At 40.7% G+C, this 16,049-nt stretch overlaps 2 protein-coding genes across 4 annotated transcripts in view; one reads left to right on the top strand and one right to left on the bottom strand.

Moving 5' to 3' along the window:
* Positions 1–1,168: 1,168 nt before the first annotated feature.
* ATG12 (autophagy related 12) lies at positions 1,169–4,046 on the bottom strand. Of its 2 annotated transcripts, XM_084504970.1 has the most exons (5): positions 3,805–3,993; positions 3,453–3,636; positions 2,711–2,771; positions 1,977–2,039; positions 1,169–1,625 (listed from the first exon to the last, which is right to left on the bottom strand). In XM_084504970.1, the coding sequence occupies exons 1-5, from the start codon at positions 3,968–3,970 to the stop codon at positions 1,566–1,568; spliced, it is 534 nt and encodes a 177-aa protein (XP_084361096.1). In that variant the 5' UTR covers positions 3,971–3,993; the 3' UTR covers positions 1,169–1,565. The 2 variants fall into 2 exon arrangements, with proteins under 2 accessions (XP_084361096.1, XP_084361097.1); XM_084504971.1 differs by lacking the exon at positions 2,711–2,771 and having other exon boundaries at positions 3,500–3,636; positions 3,805–4,046.
* A 36-nt stretch (positions 4,047–4,082) lies between these two features.
* The window catches only part of AP3S1 (adaptor related protein complex 3 subunit sigma 1), a 33,828-nt gene continuing 21,861 nt past the window's right edge, over positions 4,083–16,049 (top strand). The window contains exons 1-3 of one of the 2 annotated variants that reach the window (XM_084504969.1): positions 4,083–4,249; positions 7,300–7,391; positions 9,175–9,286. In XM_084504969.1, the coding sequence (XP_084361095.1) occupies positions 4,181–4,249; positions 7,300–7,391; positions 9,175–9,286 (273 nt within the window). In that variant the 5' untranslated portion in view covers positions 4,083–4,180. The remainder of the gene's footprint in view (positions 4,250–7,299; positions 7,392–9,174; positions 9,287–16,049) is intronic. The other variant, XM_084504968.1, reaches the window with a different exon arrangement.

The following is a 16,049-nucleotide window of genomic DNA, read 5'->3' as shown; positions in this document are numbered from 1 at the left end:
AGATTCATGAGATCAGGGTTATGAACGAGAAAAACTACAAAAATTCTGCATTGTTAGCTGAATCCAATGGATTCTTATGTAGGTTTTCCACCAAAAAAGTCACTATTCTCATAGGAAGTATTACACATCTGGTGCACGTGCCACATTCTTGGGTGCATGGAAATATGGAAATAGCAGCAGCACCCACCTCTACATTAAACCAAGCATTAGTTCTCCAGAATTCCTCAAAGGGTAGAAACAATTTGGCATGTTGGTTGCAAGAGACCACATAAGAACTGCTCATACTGGACACACAGGTTACATGAGACAGCAACAAATCGCTCAAGCTATTGGACAGGCCTGCTGCTTTGAACCTGCAGAGGCTGCTTTGCCCACATGTGCTGAAGAAGTGGATTGCATCAGGGACCAAAACTGCGAGCGTAAGAACAGTCTTACAGCAAGCAGACAGCTAACATTTAATTTAGTACAGATAAAACAAACATAGAAGATAGCACAACCAATTTAAAATAAATTCACAGAAATAACCTGAAACAAAAACAGCAAACGTAAAAGAAAAAAAAAAACAAACCCACAATAACCACCACACCTCCCAAACCCTCCAATAAATAAAAGGAGAGGTTGGCACCCTAGTCAAAGTACCAAGTCCCCTCTAGGGTGAAAAAAATAAAGAATCCTCATTACATTATGGCTTAGCACAAGGACATAAAGTGAACTCTATTTGGTTGATGGAACATGCAACTGGTGAAGCAGAAAGAGCAGCAGCCAAAAGGACTAAATATAAAGTAGTTTTTTAGCACCTCATGTCTATTACTTCATTAACAGAAAGACGCAACAAGTTTTGCTACTCATTAAACAATGCCAGAAATGAAATATCCTGGCAACTGCTGAAGTGTTCAGCCTTGTACAAAGTTCTATGCAATTTGGCAGGAGGACATATTTCTGAGGCATATGCTATCATTACGCTGTGCCATATAAATAAGGTACTTAGACTGCCAACATGAAAAGGCATAGAGCAAGGTTATTTACCAATACCTGCATATTGACTATGAGAAAAAAATCTAAATACATTCTTGAAGTGAGATAACATATGTTCAAGGTGTAGAGTCCATAACATACAGAATGCACACAACGTATGAACAACACTTGAGAAGCAAACTGAATACCAGGCTGTAGGTGCAATTCACATCCCTTTTTAATTAAAAGGAAACCTCATCTTCCATACACCATATACAGCAACAGTGCTGCCCAGTCCCGAAGACAACTTTGAAAGAGCTTCCCTTCCTGTACAGCAATTGGGAACTCAGAAGCAGGAGAGCTGGCTCTGTTCTACAGATATGCAGATTTTTTTTCTGTACCCAAAGTGTACATTGGAAGAAAGCTACACAACTGGATAACCTCGGTAGCTCTTCTTTCATGCTATTCAACTGCTGCCGTTTTTGTAAGTATACAGTCACAAGCAGAAATCCAAACCCTCTTTTTTTCCGTGCATTTACAGGTGAGTTTAAGAAAGTGAGTTCCTCTTCCATTTTTGAAGATCACACCTATGCAACTGTGTTGCTTGTCTTTCACCCCCATGCCTGGGTTTTGCAATAATGCAGCACCAGCTTGCCATCACTTCCAAAACACTGCAATAAAATAAAACCAAGAGCTGTTAGGTTATTCACAGACTAGCATATACACAAAGCAAAACAAAAACAAGCCAGATGAATGTATCGTGAAATACTGTTGTTCATAACAAAGGTCTCCATCACAACTGGAGGCATGACATACACATGTGAAGTACTGCTCTTCCAGAGGCTGTATGAAGTCATGTCTCTTCAAACCTTATCAATACAGATCTGTGATTTGCAACTCTATTACACCAAATTGAAGATACCACCAGCGCAGCTAGGAGCAGTAACAGATTTAATGTGCCAGAATCATACCACAGCCTCTGCTAAGCACATTTGGAAAGGATATTTAAAATTGAAAGTCACCTCATAGAGGGTCCCAACTTCCTGGTCTGGAGATGGAGCAAAAGACTGGTTCACATATATGAACTGCAAGAAAAGAAAACAGAAGATGGAGACTTCATAAGTAAGGTACCCAGAAGAAATGTTCTTCAGCCTGGGATATGTAAATCTGTCCTATGTTCATGATGTATTTAATAATCTTTACAGACTGCACCAAACTAGAACAAGTTAGCACCTTCACTGCAGGGTAGAGGGGCAGCATGACTTCCAAATGAGCCCCAGCAAGGTGCTGAATGCATTCTCCTATAGGATGATCCACTGCTCTCCCATACTGCAGCAGGAGATAAACTCACTGGTTTAGTTCTTCATCTGATTTTGAGTATCCAAACCACTCCCACTAACCTAAATTTTCTCAATTAGAACAACACTCATAAACACAAACAGATTTTATTTTTATCTTGGTCACCATTCTCACTTCCTGCTTTAAACAGAAATACACAGAGTAGCTAGTCTGTAGTGTCAGAGGGCCTTGGGATCTGCAGCGTAAGATGGCAATATAGATATCATGCAGTTTCCAAAAAAAAGCCTATACAGTTCCTAGGGTTTTGTTCCTGAAGTTTAGCTTTAATTTCCATGCTGGAACAGTCTGTGCCTCTTTATTTTCTTGTTAAGACAATGAGTTAATGAATTAAACTGTTGATAATATTCACCAGCGGTAAAAACTAACTATTACTCTTTTTTGAGACATTGTTAGTTACCTTATCTGATACTTCAGTTGCACGTTTCAGCATTGTAATGAGTCTAGCTTTTATTTTATATCTAAAAAGAAAGCTCATATTAAAAAGTGTATGGGTGTTGAAATAAAAGTGGTAATTTCAAAATATTTCTGTACCAGTTCCAACTCCTACATTATCAGAAGGGCTTTTAGGCTTCAAGGGGATTAAGGAACAGCACTGGCACTGTGCTGCCCAGCTACGCACATTCCCACACTAACCGTTTTGAAAAAGGAATCAGTCTTCTGACAGCACCTTTAAACTGTCTGGAAGAGAACTTGTGAAGGAGACAAGCCACCAGCAATCAGAAAGTCAATCCCAAACACTTCAGCGTTTTTCCTAAACGCTCCTTCCATACAGCTGGTTTTTAGACCTATGCTGCACGTATGAATCTCCCAATGAAGAGCAATTTTGCACGGAATGTACAGAGCTGTGTGAAGTGCAGGCTGGGCTGTAGAATCATAGAGTCACTAGGGGTGGAAGAGAATTTCAAGACCACCTGGTCCGAGCATCGCCCTGCTACCAGTGTCACCCACTAAACCATGTCCCCAAGCACCACGTCCAACCTTTCCTTGAGCACCCCCAGGGATGGTGACCCCACCACCTCCCTGGGCAGCCCGTCCCAGTGCCTGACAGCTCTTTCTGAGCAGAACTGTCTCCTCATTGCCAACCTGAACCTCCCCTGGCACAGCTCGAGGCCACCCCCTCTGCTCCTATCACCTATCACCTGCGAGCAACACCCGCCTGGCTCCCCGCCGAGCCCCCCTCAGGTACCAGCTGCTCGGAGGCCATCAGCTTGAGGAACTTCTTGATGAAGTCGACGAGCCCCTGGATGGTGCGGGTGCGCTCCACGGCCCACTTCTTGGTCCTCATGATGGGGGTGTCGCCCACGGCCTTCAGCAGCACGTCAACTGCAGGGGGGGGGCACCGTTAGCAACCGACCGCGGCGTCCCGCCTCCACCGCGCCCTCATTGGCTACCGCCGCCAGCTCTCTCCGCTGATTGGCCCTCTCGCCTGCCCATCACCCCCTCCCCCCCCCCCCCATACCCGTCCCCACAGCGGCCCAACCGCCGCGTTACTTTTCTTCTTGGCGTCGCCGGCGGGTTCCTCGGTGCCCGGCGAGCCGGCCGCGGGAGGCACCGGCTCAGCAGCGCCCGCCGCCGCCGCCGCCACCCCGCTTTCCGCAGCCTCCTCCCCGGCTTCCCCCTGCGGCGACACCGCCGCCTGCTCCCCGTCCTCCGCCATGCTGCTGCGGGCCGGGCGGAAGCCACGCCCCGTCCGCGCAGCGCGGCGCCGCGAGGCGTTTTGTCCCTCGCGGGACGCCGTCCTTCCCACCCCCTCCTCCCGCCTTCCCCTCCGGTCCCGTCAGGCGCTGGGGGGCGGGGCGGCGGCGGCGGTTGGGTCCGTTAACGGCTGCGGCTCGGCGCGGGCCCGGCCGGCGGGGGCGGCCGCACCATGATCAAGGCCATCCTCATCTTCAACAACCACGGCAAGCCGCGCCTCTCCAAGTTCTACCAGCGATACGTACGGGACGGGCGCCGGCACCATCCCGGGGAGGGGGCGGGTGGGGTGGAAACGGGGGTTAGAGCCGTTGGGGGGTGTGGGTGTGGGTGTGGGTGTGTGTGTGGGGGGTGTCCTCCAACCGCCCCCGCGTCGCCAGGTCCCCGCAGCAAAAGGCGTTTTCCCAACGACTTCCTCGTTTATTGGCGTGTTCTCATTCAGCGCCGAACGTCTCCGTGGTTCTCCGGGTGGAGGGAGAAGCCCTGGTTCACTGGCAGGCTGCGTTCCCGGGCTGTCTATCTATCTATTTACTTATTTATTTACTTACTAATTTACATTTCTCGCGTTAATTAATTTCGTTAATTAATTCATTTGTTTCTGGGAGCTGGCTCGCAGCGCGTGTTTTTTTGGCCTCCTCTCGGATGTGGCGCTACGTGTCTGTCTGTCTGTCTGTCCGCTGGAGCGAGGAGGGCGTTCCGCGGCCCGCGGAGTTAAGTCAGCGCTGCCCTTTTCCCTTTGAAAGCTTTCAAAATAATAGGAAAATACATTTCTCCCCCCCCCCCCCCCCTTCTTTTACACGGGAGGCTGAAGCAGCTCTGAAAATGCGGCGTGAGGGCTTGGTCTGAACGGAAAGTGCAGCCCGAGGGGTCCAAGAAACAGTGTGGCCACGCTTAATTCAAGGATAAGAGATTTTAAGCTAATGCTTTAATCATGCATACAGCTTTTCCTAGCAAACAGGCTAAGCTCTGCTTGGGCTGACCTTGGACAATAAAATCCAAGTAAACAGCTGATACTCCCCAAAATTATGTAAACTAATTATTCTTACAAAGAAGTGCTATTATTTATTCGTATCTGTGGCCAGTTACTTAAAATTCTGGCCACTACGGAAGTCATATTTAGCTTTACTGGAAGGGATGTATCTTGCTACACACACCTCAAAGCAAAAATGATGACTCTGAGGCCTCGGTTTGCACTGCAAGGCTTTTAATTAATGGAGTGTAACTGATACAGGTTATTGCTGTGGGCAACTGAATTTGAGCCTTTCTCCTCAGAAAGTTGATACCGAAAAACTCTAATATATGTTGGTTAATCCCTTTTTCATCTCTCTCATCAATTCTGTGTTACCAAGCTGTTGTCTTTCTTTCACTGTTACTAATTTAACAATTCAAGTGGAGTATTATCACCTACCTATATTGATAAACATTCCCCTTGTGTATTTCTGTGTTTCTTTATGGATAACTTTCATTACAGAGCTTCAGTAACTTCTGAAAGATGTCTCCCTTATTCCTCCCTCTCAGTGGGGATATAACAATTAAATAGGTAGATGAAATACTTTGGAAAGGTATGCATCTCCATCATTAATGTGAAGCACTTAATTCCATTCTCATTTCAATTCAAACATAAATATCTTTTTCTATCTTCTGATATGGTTGTGCATTTGCAAATTTCTGGGTAGGAAAAGGAGAAACAGGGGAAGGAGGAGTGAATGACAAGAGGATAACAGATTTCTCTTAGGAATTCCACTCGGCTCCTGTCAGAAGGAACAGATCCTTAATGTATAAAGTAGGATAATATGCCTACATAAACAACACTGTGTAGTCTTTAAAATGAAAATAGCAAATGAAAACATGAAATGATGTCATTATCTATTATTATTTTTAGTTGCCTGTTGTTTGCAACCTTGTCTTGATCATCCCTTTCTGTGTAGCTTTACGTTTCATATTGTAGACTTGTGGCCATAAATTAGAAGTTGAAAATAAGCTTCAGAACAACTTTGAGAATAAGGGCAGATTCTGAAAATGAAAGCTGTTTTAAGTAGTCAAAGTACTTATCTCAGTTTCTCGAGGGGAAAAAGACACATCCTCTCTTTCCTGATACACACAGGGAAAGAAGCTGAGATTACTACAGTGGAGGAAGGCAGGCACAATGTAAGAAACACAGACTACACAAGCAGAGGAACCTGCACTTGGCTTGTTCTGTGTTTCATGGAGTAATTTATGTCTGTTGGAGCTTTTTGTTAATGTCTCTTGATTGTAGAGGTTATTTGTAAAGTAACACACAAATTTAAGGTGATGAATGCAAACTGCACTGATGCCAGGCTTTGTTTGCTTAGCAGTCGTGGAGGGGACTGCACCAATTGCTAGTTGAAGTCACTTTTAATATGCGTGCACCAGTATTTGTTCATACAGTGGTGTAAAATGCTGGCTTCCATCATTGTTCAGGGATTGGGGCTACCTCTGCTTGCTGTCTTCAGGGTTCAGTGCTTAAAAAACAAATGCAAAATTAGAAGAGTTACTTGTAAATTTTTTGGCTGCTGAAGCATGTATAGATTTGCAAGGAATGAGTCTGCTGTTACAGAAGAAAATGTGCAGAAATGATGGACAGTCACAGTGGGAACTCAAGAAGAATGCGGTGAACTCAAAGTTAGAAGCAATGTTTCTTATCAATAAAAGACTCAGAAGGAAAGTTTATAGCTTAGCTATAAATCTATATTTATATAAAATATAATAATATATCTATCTATATATATATAAATCTTATCTATAGTTTAGAGCTTATACATGGCTCAAATGCAATGGCTACATGAGCATACTTCTGAAAGAGTTATGTTTTGTGGGATTTTTTTACATAGCTGCACCACCCCCCTGTTAGAGCTTTGAGACTACATTCATGCATTTGCAGGCAGAAAACAGTTTCAAAGGATGTCTAGCTGTTCAGGCTACAGTGGAGATGTAGCTCTTCCTGAATATTTCACAGTACTTCCTGTTTATTGAATAAGCTAGTTTTAAATCATGGTATTTGTAGAATTTTCTTAAAAGCTGTCACATTTTTCACACTTCACAGTAACATGTTCTTCTGCAACTTAGCTTGTAAAAATCTTTCTTTTTTTTTAACCGCAGGTGTTAAAATGACATAAGTAACAAACTGCATATTGGTTTTGGCAGATTTAAGGCACGAAAGGCTGATAGTTTAAGGATACTCATATGCTTTGTGTTCTGTTTACTTGCTGTGGGTGCTATGCATTGTTAGTTAATTCATTTTAGCTTGATAGCAAAATATGTTTTCTTTTGTAGAGTGAAGATACGCAGCAACAAATTATCAGAGAAACTTTCCATTTAGTATCCAAACGTGATGAAAATGTCTGTAATTTCCTGGAAGGAGGCTTGTAAGTATCAGGTTTAAAATAAGCATTCTGTACTTGCAAATATTTCTGCTGATAGTAGCACACTTGTTTTTACAGTTCTAATGTAAATGCCATGTCACTTGACCAATTTAGTGCACCAGTAATGATATCATCTTGATCCCAGGTATGCTCTCCCTTACTCACTGGAATAAACACTTATACATGTGTGTGTATGTATCAAAATTACTTAGGCACTAAACCACATTTTTTTCTAGTACTGTAATTGACACAGTGCTATATCTAATCTTAAAAGGTATTCAGGCACAAGATGGGGAAGAAACAGGCAGATGATACCTAACCAGTTTCTCTATAATCCAGCTAAAAATTTATGGTCTCATTTGCAGATGCACTGGCTATTTCCATACCCACTGAGAAAATTAAGATATTTCATAGCTGTTGTTTAGGCTTAAGCTCTTAAAATTTGAGACAGCCTCCGAGAGTAGGAGTCCCCAGCCTTTCTGTCAGGGTTCAGACTTGCTCTATGAAGTAAGAAAAAAAAGTATTTAAAAAAAGCGTTAACTGCAGTTGTAACTAAGACTTTTTATTAGCATAGTTAGAGTAGGAAAAAAGCAAGACTTGGGTCCTACATCTCCAGAAGATACATACAAAATACTATTTCTTGAATCAAGTCTTTTTTTTTTTTATGTACTCTGGATTTAATTGAAGAAATTCTGACGAGGAAAAGTGTTTTGTTTTTAGATACTAGTTATTAAGATTGAATAGCTATGAAGGAAAAGGGTCATAGTCGATAGAGTAAGCTCATAATCTCCAGTATAAACATAGAGATTGTCATAGTCTGCTAAACATTTTAATAATGGAAATTTTCTGATTGATGAAAGCTAGTATGTTAATGCCTTAACTTTCTGTGTGCAGAGTCACACCTAAATATCTAGCTGTACCATGTCAGTTACGATGTCTTTTTCTTAGTCAAGGTGATCCCTTATATACATGTATATACATTTATATATTTAAAATAAAATGCTTCTCTATTAACTACTCAACTTTTGATCTTAGGGTTAGGTTCTTGAAGATGGTTACAAGCTGAAAATATGTTGGCTTGAAATCTCTAAGCTCAAGAACTCATTAGGAGCCTTAAAAAAAATACAGGGTACAACAGAAAGAAGCTAGACACAGAGAACACAAGTCTGGCTTTCCTCTTACTGCTCAATTCTGCAGTTGCCATTTCAATCTATATACTTTTTTTCAGGGCAGGTATCACTTTATAGTTTGCAATTTGGCCAAAGGCCTCAGATTTTATAGATACTAGCTTAGCGTACTGAAATATTTGGAAGAATTTAGGTAGTTCAGTTCTGGTATAGAGGTAAAGGAGAACTGTGAGATGTATAGCCATGTAGGTCCAGGCTAATTTTATCTGAGCAGACATCCTCGTGCCCAAAGTGAACGTTAATGATCTGCTGAACATCTCTTTCCTTGATTTGTGTATCTTATTCTGAGAGGCTATAGCAGACGAGAAATACCAGTTTAAATATTTTCTCTTCTTGCTGAAATTATTAATGTCCATATAGATAACACAAACTGTGCTTGTGTGTTAAATGTAACTTGTGCTGTCCTGGTGTGTTTTTTTTTTTTTTTTTCTCCTTTCTTCCATTATAATTATATCACAAAATAAAAGTTGTGTCATAGATTTGGGAAAGCTCCAGCCAGTCATTAGTAACAGGGCTCCTGTTAACTGAAATAACTCTGGGCAGTTGTCCAGCGTATCCTGAGATGCTAACTGAGCTTTTATGTTTTCTTTCAATTTTAGATTAATAGGTGGATCTGATAACAAACTTATTTACCGACACTATGCTACCTTGTATTTTGTGTTCTGTGTGGATTCCTCAGAAAGTGAGCTTGGCATTTTAGACCTAATACAAGTAAGTTTGTCTCATTGGTTTTTGTTTGTTTTTAAAGTTGAATTACGATTCTGAGTACCTTAGAAATTCAATTCAATATTTATTTTTTTCTGTAATACTTGGAAATGAAGCTAACTATGAATACTCTCAAAATGTAGAGAATTATTTTTGGGTCACCTGCAGTTTTCTGGACTTTCTTTGAAAAACTTATTTCCCAAGTAGATTGTAAAGAAGAGAACAGTTAATTTGGAGCAATCATCAGTTATTTTTAATTGCAGCTTTGCAAGGCCTTGTTTTGGCTGCAGGTCAAAATGATGCAGTCCAACCATTTGCCAAGATGATTTTGGATGATAGAGCTTTGACACACAAAGCTGCTTGTACATGTGTATGCGTGTGTATTTACGACGAACATAACAGATTAAAGCATCCAGAACCTCTTTAGATGAAAAGGTCCATGTGGTTTGGGAGCTTTTATTCATATGTGCCTTGGAAGTTCTGTACAGGGATGGGGAGGGGAAATGAGGACAGAGACAGAGATCTGGTACAGGGTTCTTTGGGTCTCCGTAGGAAAGCATTGACAACAAAGCAGCTTAATAAGGTAACTGTTTAATAAAATAGAATAAGAAGAGGAATGCAGATGCTGAGTAAATCCTATGTTCATTCAGTTGCAATGCATCTTGTGTTCATGCAGCATCAAATGGAGCGCAGGTAGATTTTCTCATAGCACATTGTACAGACTAGATTGTGTCCACAGAGAGAAGTTCTCCCTTTTTCGGGAGCTATTTTCAGATATTATATAATTTCCTCACAAGAAAACAACTCTGTTCCTAAAGGATGTTCTCATGAGTATTTCTTGCTGCAATTTTAGATAAAGACAACACCATGCAGGTGGTGTAATTGCCGCTATCAAGCGGGTGCTGCCGGCAAGCATCTCTGCTATGATTAGCTGGCAGCATTTATCCTGTGGCCAAGATATTTGTGCAGCACAACACTGTTCTGAAAGCTACAGGGTACGTGCAGTATGGCACAGGCTGCTTACATGAAGCATTATGTGGATTGCCAACTCCTGTATGTTCAATGGTCTTTTGGTCCTTGATCAATACATTCCACTCCGTGATCCACCTACAGTTTACCTTTCCCCAAGGTGCTGCAAGTTACAGATTACATTAATAACATATGGGCTTCTCAAGTCCAAAGTACAAAGCCCAGTAGAGCAGATGTGACCTGTATGAGATCACTAACTCCTTGAATACAGTGTCTTCCACAGTGCTTCTAGCATAGCATGTATGATTTAAATTGCTAAATAGGCCTTCATCAATTCAGCAAGAAAAATCATGTCTGGTAATACAAAAACTTGTATGTTCAGAGAACTCTGACTACACCAGTGATTTTCAACTTAAAATTTGCGCATGAGCAATTTCACTGATGATTGTTAGTGTAGTCAGATGTGTGAAACAAAAAATCGTTTCACACCCTGAAGTGATCTAGGTCATTACATAAAATTGGGTCTCAGCTCAGTGATTCACTTATGGTTAAGCATTTTAAAACTTGATTCCGTGCTAATTTATTAATGTGCTTGAACTATGTTTGTATTGTATACTTGTGTTAGGAATATTAATTCCCTTAAAAGCTTGTGTGTCGAGAAAATTGATTTTATTACGTGATCAGTGGTGTCCTGAGACATGGGCCTGTATGTATTGACTATTGCATTGCAGAGAGCCCTGTGAGCCTTAAAAGCCTTGTGGTTCCCTGCAGACCTTTCTTGGCACTGAATAGCTTCTTATAGTTACCTACAAGTGTTCAGAACAGCTCTTAGGAGTGAAGTGCTCTTCCAGACTGTAAATCCAAATTATCTTCGCAGGTGGGTGTGTGGATAACAAGGAAGGAAACTGTTTTTCTAGATTCTAGTATCATTTTTGCTCATACAAACATTCTGCAATACCTGAATAATGCAAGTTGTATAATCGCCTTGCGTGCTTTTAGCATTTTGTTCTACACAGTTGCTTAGTTGCTTGTTGCTTAGTTAAGTCTTCTAAAATACTTCCAAACTGAGAAAAGAAGCATATTAATGTTTCATGCGACTTAGAGATATTTTGCAGATAAAGTGGTTATTTATAATACTTCTTATTTAATCAGATGGTAAGAATAGGAAAGACTTACCTACATCAGTGTCTGACTTGCTACATTCTACCAGGCCATTATCCAGATTCAACTAGCTTTTTATTTGTAATGGTATATTAAAAATGACACACCAGTAACGTCCAATTATTTCCAGTTACATAGTGTAAACTAATTTTACTTTGAGGTTCTGCAGCTTCCTACTACATATATAAATATAGGACCATCAAATTCTCTGAATTAGGCAGTGCTTAACCTTTCCTTTAAAATTGCGTTGCTTCTTGTCCCAAAAGTTCTTTGATTTCCATCTCCATATCTATGTATTTCACATCTTTTCCATTAAGCCCCAGTGTTTATTTACATGCAATTGTAACTACTTAAAGGAAGCAGAAATAATAAAAATGCTATTTCTATGTATAGCAATACTTGTTTATTTTTTTTTCTGAAACATATGATTTTGTTTATAAATACAGTCTCACCACAGTACCTGCAGCTGCTTAGTGTTCCCATTTCTCTAGATCAGTGTAATTCAACCATTTGATTATAGTAGAAAATATACGGAGATTAATTAAACACTTTTGATTTCCAGTATGGCTGCCAGAAAGATCTGTTTAATCCTTTTACCAATAGCAATCAGAGTTAAATGGATCTTACCCTGCAAAAACACCCTCAGAATGTTTATTATTTCATCTCAATCCCATGTGCAGTGCATATTGACAGTATGTACACATACACATGCACATACTCTAGTAAATAAGCTTAGTTTTTGTGTTCAGAAATGTTGAACTTTTTGCATATGTCTTCGTTTACTCTAGTTCAGAGACAACGAGCTAAGAGTAAACCATCTGTAGTTATGAATTGTACATGTATTGAATTGTTTAAATAAGTAGTTATATAGGAGGCCAGTTTACTATTTCATGAATATAAAATGGTGAAATGAACCTAGACCTTTGTGTAGCACTTCAGACTTACTCTGTTTTGTAAACTGAAAGCACCATAGTAGATTAGATTGCACATAGTGGTCATCAGTTCTTTTCAGCATAACATTTTTGCTGTACATAGTAATAGTTGAGATACTTCTGTGAAGGCCGCTTAGGTCACCATTAGGTCTGAGCTGTTTCATGGGTAAGTCTTCTTGGCTCTGGTTTAATGAATGCACTGTATGTATTAAAAGTCACAAGATCTACCCCAGTATTTATACTGAGTACAAATTAGAGACGTTTGAACATAACAGTAGGAATTTGCTTGAGGTATTAATTTTGGTCTTTCTTTTCTTTAACGTGGACACTAGCAATATTTTATTTATTAATGTATCATTATTGAATGATAGGTCAGCATCTGTACCATGTTGTGCAGTCTTTTGGATTCAGTGTAAGTTAGGTGGTAAGTTGTAGCTCTGATAGACTCTTCTTGTTGGTCTTTAAACATAATGTTATAGCCCATGGAAAAAAAGTACATAAAAATATAACAAGCTGTGGACTGGCATGAGTGTACAATTAGTGACATTTATGATGGAGCCTAACTATCCTAAGGGCCTAATGGTCTGTGTCAGCTGTAAGCATTTTTGAGGATTATAGCCCACTGCTACATTCCCAAAGCATGTTGTCTCAATAAGTAGCTAAATCTGTGAGATCATAATCTTGCATGAAAAGTCTTATATAACCTTTATATAACTATATAAGCATGATACTGTTGTTCAGTAAGATGTATATAGATGTATATGGGAGATGTAGTGCAGTTCCTTTTGAGACACAGTTTTCTCAGTTTCTAAGGATAGACAGATCATCCAGACCAGAGATTCTTTTATGCTAATGTGGTGGTTCCGCTCGAGTGGGCAGCCAAGCTCCACCATAGCCGCTCTCTCACTCCCCCTCCTCAAAGAGGAACGGGGAGAAAATACGATGAAAAGGGCTCAAAGGTTGAGATGAGGAGATCACGCACTAATTATTGTGACCGGCAAAACAGACTCAGCATAGGGAGACAATAAGATTTATTGCTTATTACTAACAAGCTAGAGAAGTGAGAAACAAAGGAAAGAAACCGAAAGCACCTTGCCCCCCCCATCCACACTCTTCCACCTCCTCCCCCCGAGCGGTGCAGGGGAACGGGGGAATGGGGGTTATGGTCAGTCTACAGTTCTTCTTCTCTGCCGCTCCTTCTCGGTCACTCTCGTCCCCTGTGCTGTGGGGTCCCACCCACGGGATGCAGTCCTTGATGAACTGATCTGGCGTGGGCTTCCCACAGGCAGCAGCTCTTCCAGAGCTGCTCCAGATATGGGTCTGTACCACGGGGTCCATCCCTCAGGAGAAAACTGCTCCAACCTGGGTCCCCCACGGGCAGCAGCTCCTGCCAGGTCACCTGCTCCTGTGTGGTCTCCTCTCCACGGGCTACAGGTCCGGCCTGGAATCTGCTCCGGCAGGGGTCTTCCACAGGCGGCAGCCTCCGTCGGTGCAGGGCCACCTGCTCCATCATGGTCTCCTCCACGGGCTGCAGCATGGAACCCTGCTCCACCGTGGTACTCCATGGGCTGCAGGGGGACAGCCTGCTCCACCATGGTCCTCACCGCAGGCCGCAGGGGACTTTTTTACATAAAATCCCTCATTCCCTTAATGGTAATGCATTAAGTTCATTGGCAGGTCTGCTTGAAAGCCAATGCACTTTTGTTTTGACTAATAGCAAGACTTCAGTAGTCTTTCCCTTATGCTGTAATCTTGGTGTTCTCTGTAGAAGCTGTGAGTAAGAGTACTTTATTGAAAGAAGGATGGGATGTCAGTGCCAGTGTGGGTAGTGCGGTGGCTTCAGATGCTTGCAGTGATATATGAATGATGACTTACTACCACCCTCAAAGCAGAAAAGAAACCAGCTTTGTTTATAGAGGACTGGCTATATTGTGGGACTGTTGTGTTCCAAAGTTAGTTGGGAGTCTCAAGTAGCATTTGAACAGGAAAAAGCAGTGAAGAGGAGGACCCTTTATGGGCAGATGGAATTAATTGTGTATTAAAGTTTGCCACTGCTGTTTAGCTTAGAAGTAGGAATGGGATCTTCTTGACGTGAGTAATGCTTGCTGGTTTTGTTGCATTTCTGTACATACTGTTTTTTGTTGGTATTTGACTTTATCTAGCCTCAGACAGATGAATTTAACTGATTACGTATTCTGCTTTTTCTGCCATCTTTCTTATCTTCCCAATATTAAACTATATTTTTCTCCTTTGTCTTATTATTTGCCTGTTTAGGAAATAAGGTTTTCTTGGTAAAAGTGGTGGTCTGTGTTTTGACATATTCATGATTATGGGGGGCTCCTGGATTCTGTTCTGTAAATATAAGCAGCAAATTAATACTATGATACATATGCTTTACTCTTGAGTTATGTACCTGGCTTAATTGGAGTGTACTTACTACAAAAGAGGTTTTTTTTTGTTTTTTTTTTGTTTACTTTCATGGAGGTACTCATGCTTTTTTTTTTCTTTGAATTGTAAAAAGCTATAATTTCAAAATTGAAGCACAAGGGGGAGCTAGACAGTCATTGTGAATTCATTCTTAAATCCTTAATTTCCTGCTCTGTATTTGACTCATTCATTTGTTTCTTTTCCCTTTGCTTTTCCAATAACATCACAATGTAAATCTGATTTTTTTTTTTTGTGTTGTTTCGCCTTTTTTATTACCTGAAACAATTGGTGTATATTCTCTTCTGTTTATTTTGATCTGCAAGAATGCAGTATCTGAGATATTTACTGAACATAAATTCTGGCACTGCTTGTTATTGTGTGCAGTGTATTCAACTCTCAATTAAAATTGCAATGAAAGCAAAGTGGCTCTAATTTTATCTAACCGTCAATTTTTTGAAGACATCTTAAAACAGATGAGAAATGTTAATGTAAAAAAAATACATAGTTTGCCTTGTAGATCAGTGCTTTTATAGACCAATAGTTTGTGAGGGTTCTATACCTTGTCAGTGCTGGCATTACTCTGAATGAACATTTCATCATGAATGGAAAATTGAAGAAGCTTCTAGGGCTTTCATCAGAAGTCTTTAGTTGGTGAAAATACTCTCTAAAGAATACTCAGTTCAAGCTGATTTCTGTATAGAAAAACAAATGTTTAGTGTATCCCTGTGTTGTGTGCAGAGATTTATGAGTTCCTGTACTGTGTACTGTTGTCACTGTGCAATGGGTAGAGGTGTGAAAGCAACTACTGTAGATACGGGGCTTTTATGGGAGAAGCCCCGGTTACTGGAAGAAAAATAAAACTTTTGTGTTTCTGATGTGTGGGCATACATACTGCTATTAAATAAACATATCTTTGGGGTCTTCTGAGCTTTTTTTAATGTGGAACATTTGTTTCTCAAGCTACTAGATGAATGTCCAAGTCAGGATATATAAATTTATGTGTGAACTTTGTGATGTGTATGAGGAATATTTTCTTTCAAAAATGGTCTCAATCTGTGAACTCTTATAACTAAAACCTTTAGGTAAAGGTTACGTTTACACGCTATTTTCAATCTTCTTCCTGCAGCTGATCTCGAACAGCACTGTCCTTGTATCCACATTCTTCTAAGGTACAAGGAAAGTAAGAGAACATCTGTGGTTATTTGTTTTGCTGCACATACTTATGAGCTGTGTAGTTTGTTCTGCTTAATATATATATATTTTATTTGCTTGCCTCCCTT

The sequence above is a fragment of the Aythya ferina genome (genome assembly GCF_964211825.1).
Source record: "Aythya ferina genome assembly, chromosome: Z".
NCBI classification, from domain to species: Eukaryota; Metazoa; Chordata; class Aves; order Anseriformes; family Anatidae; genus Aythya; species Aythya ferina.
Note: the sequence above shows the minus strand (reverse complement) of the source record. Positions and strands in the feature narration are given on the sequence as shown.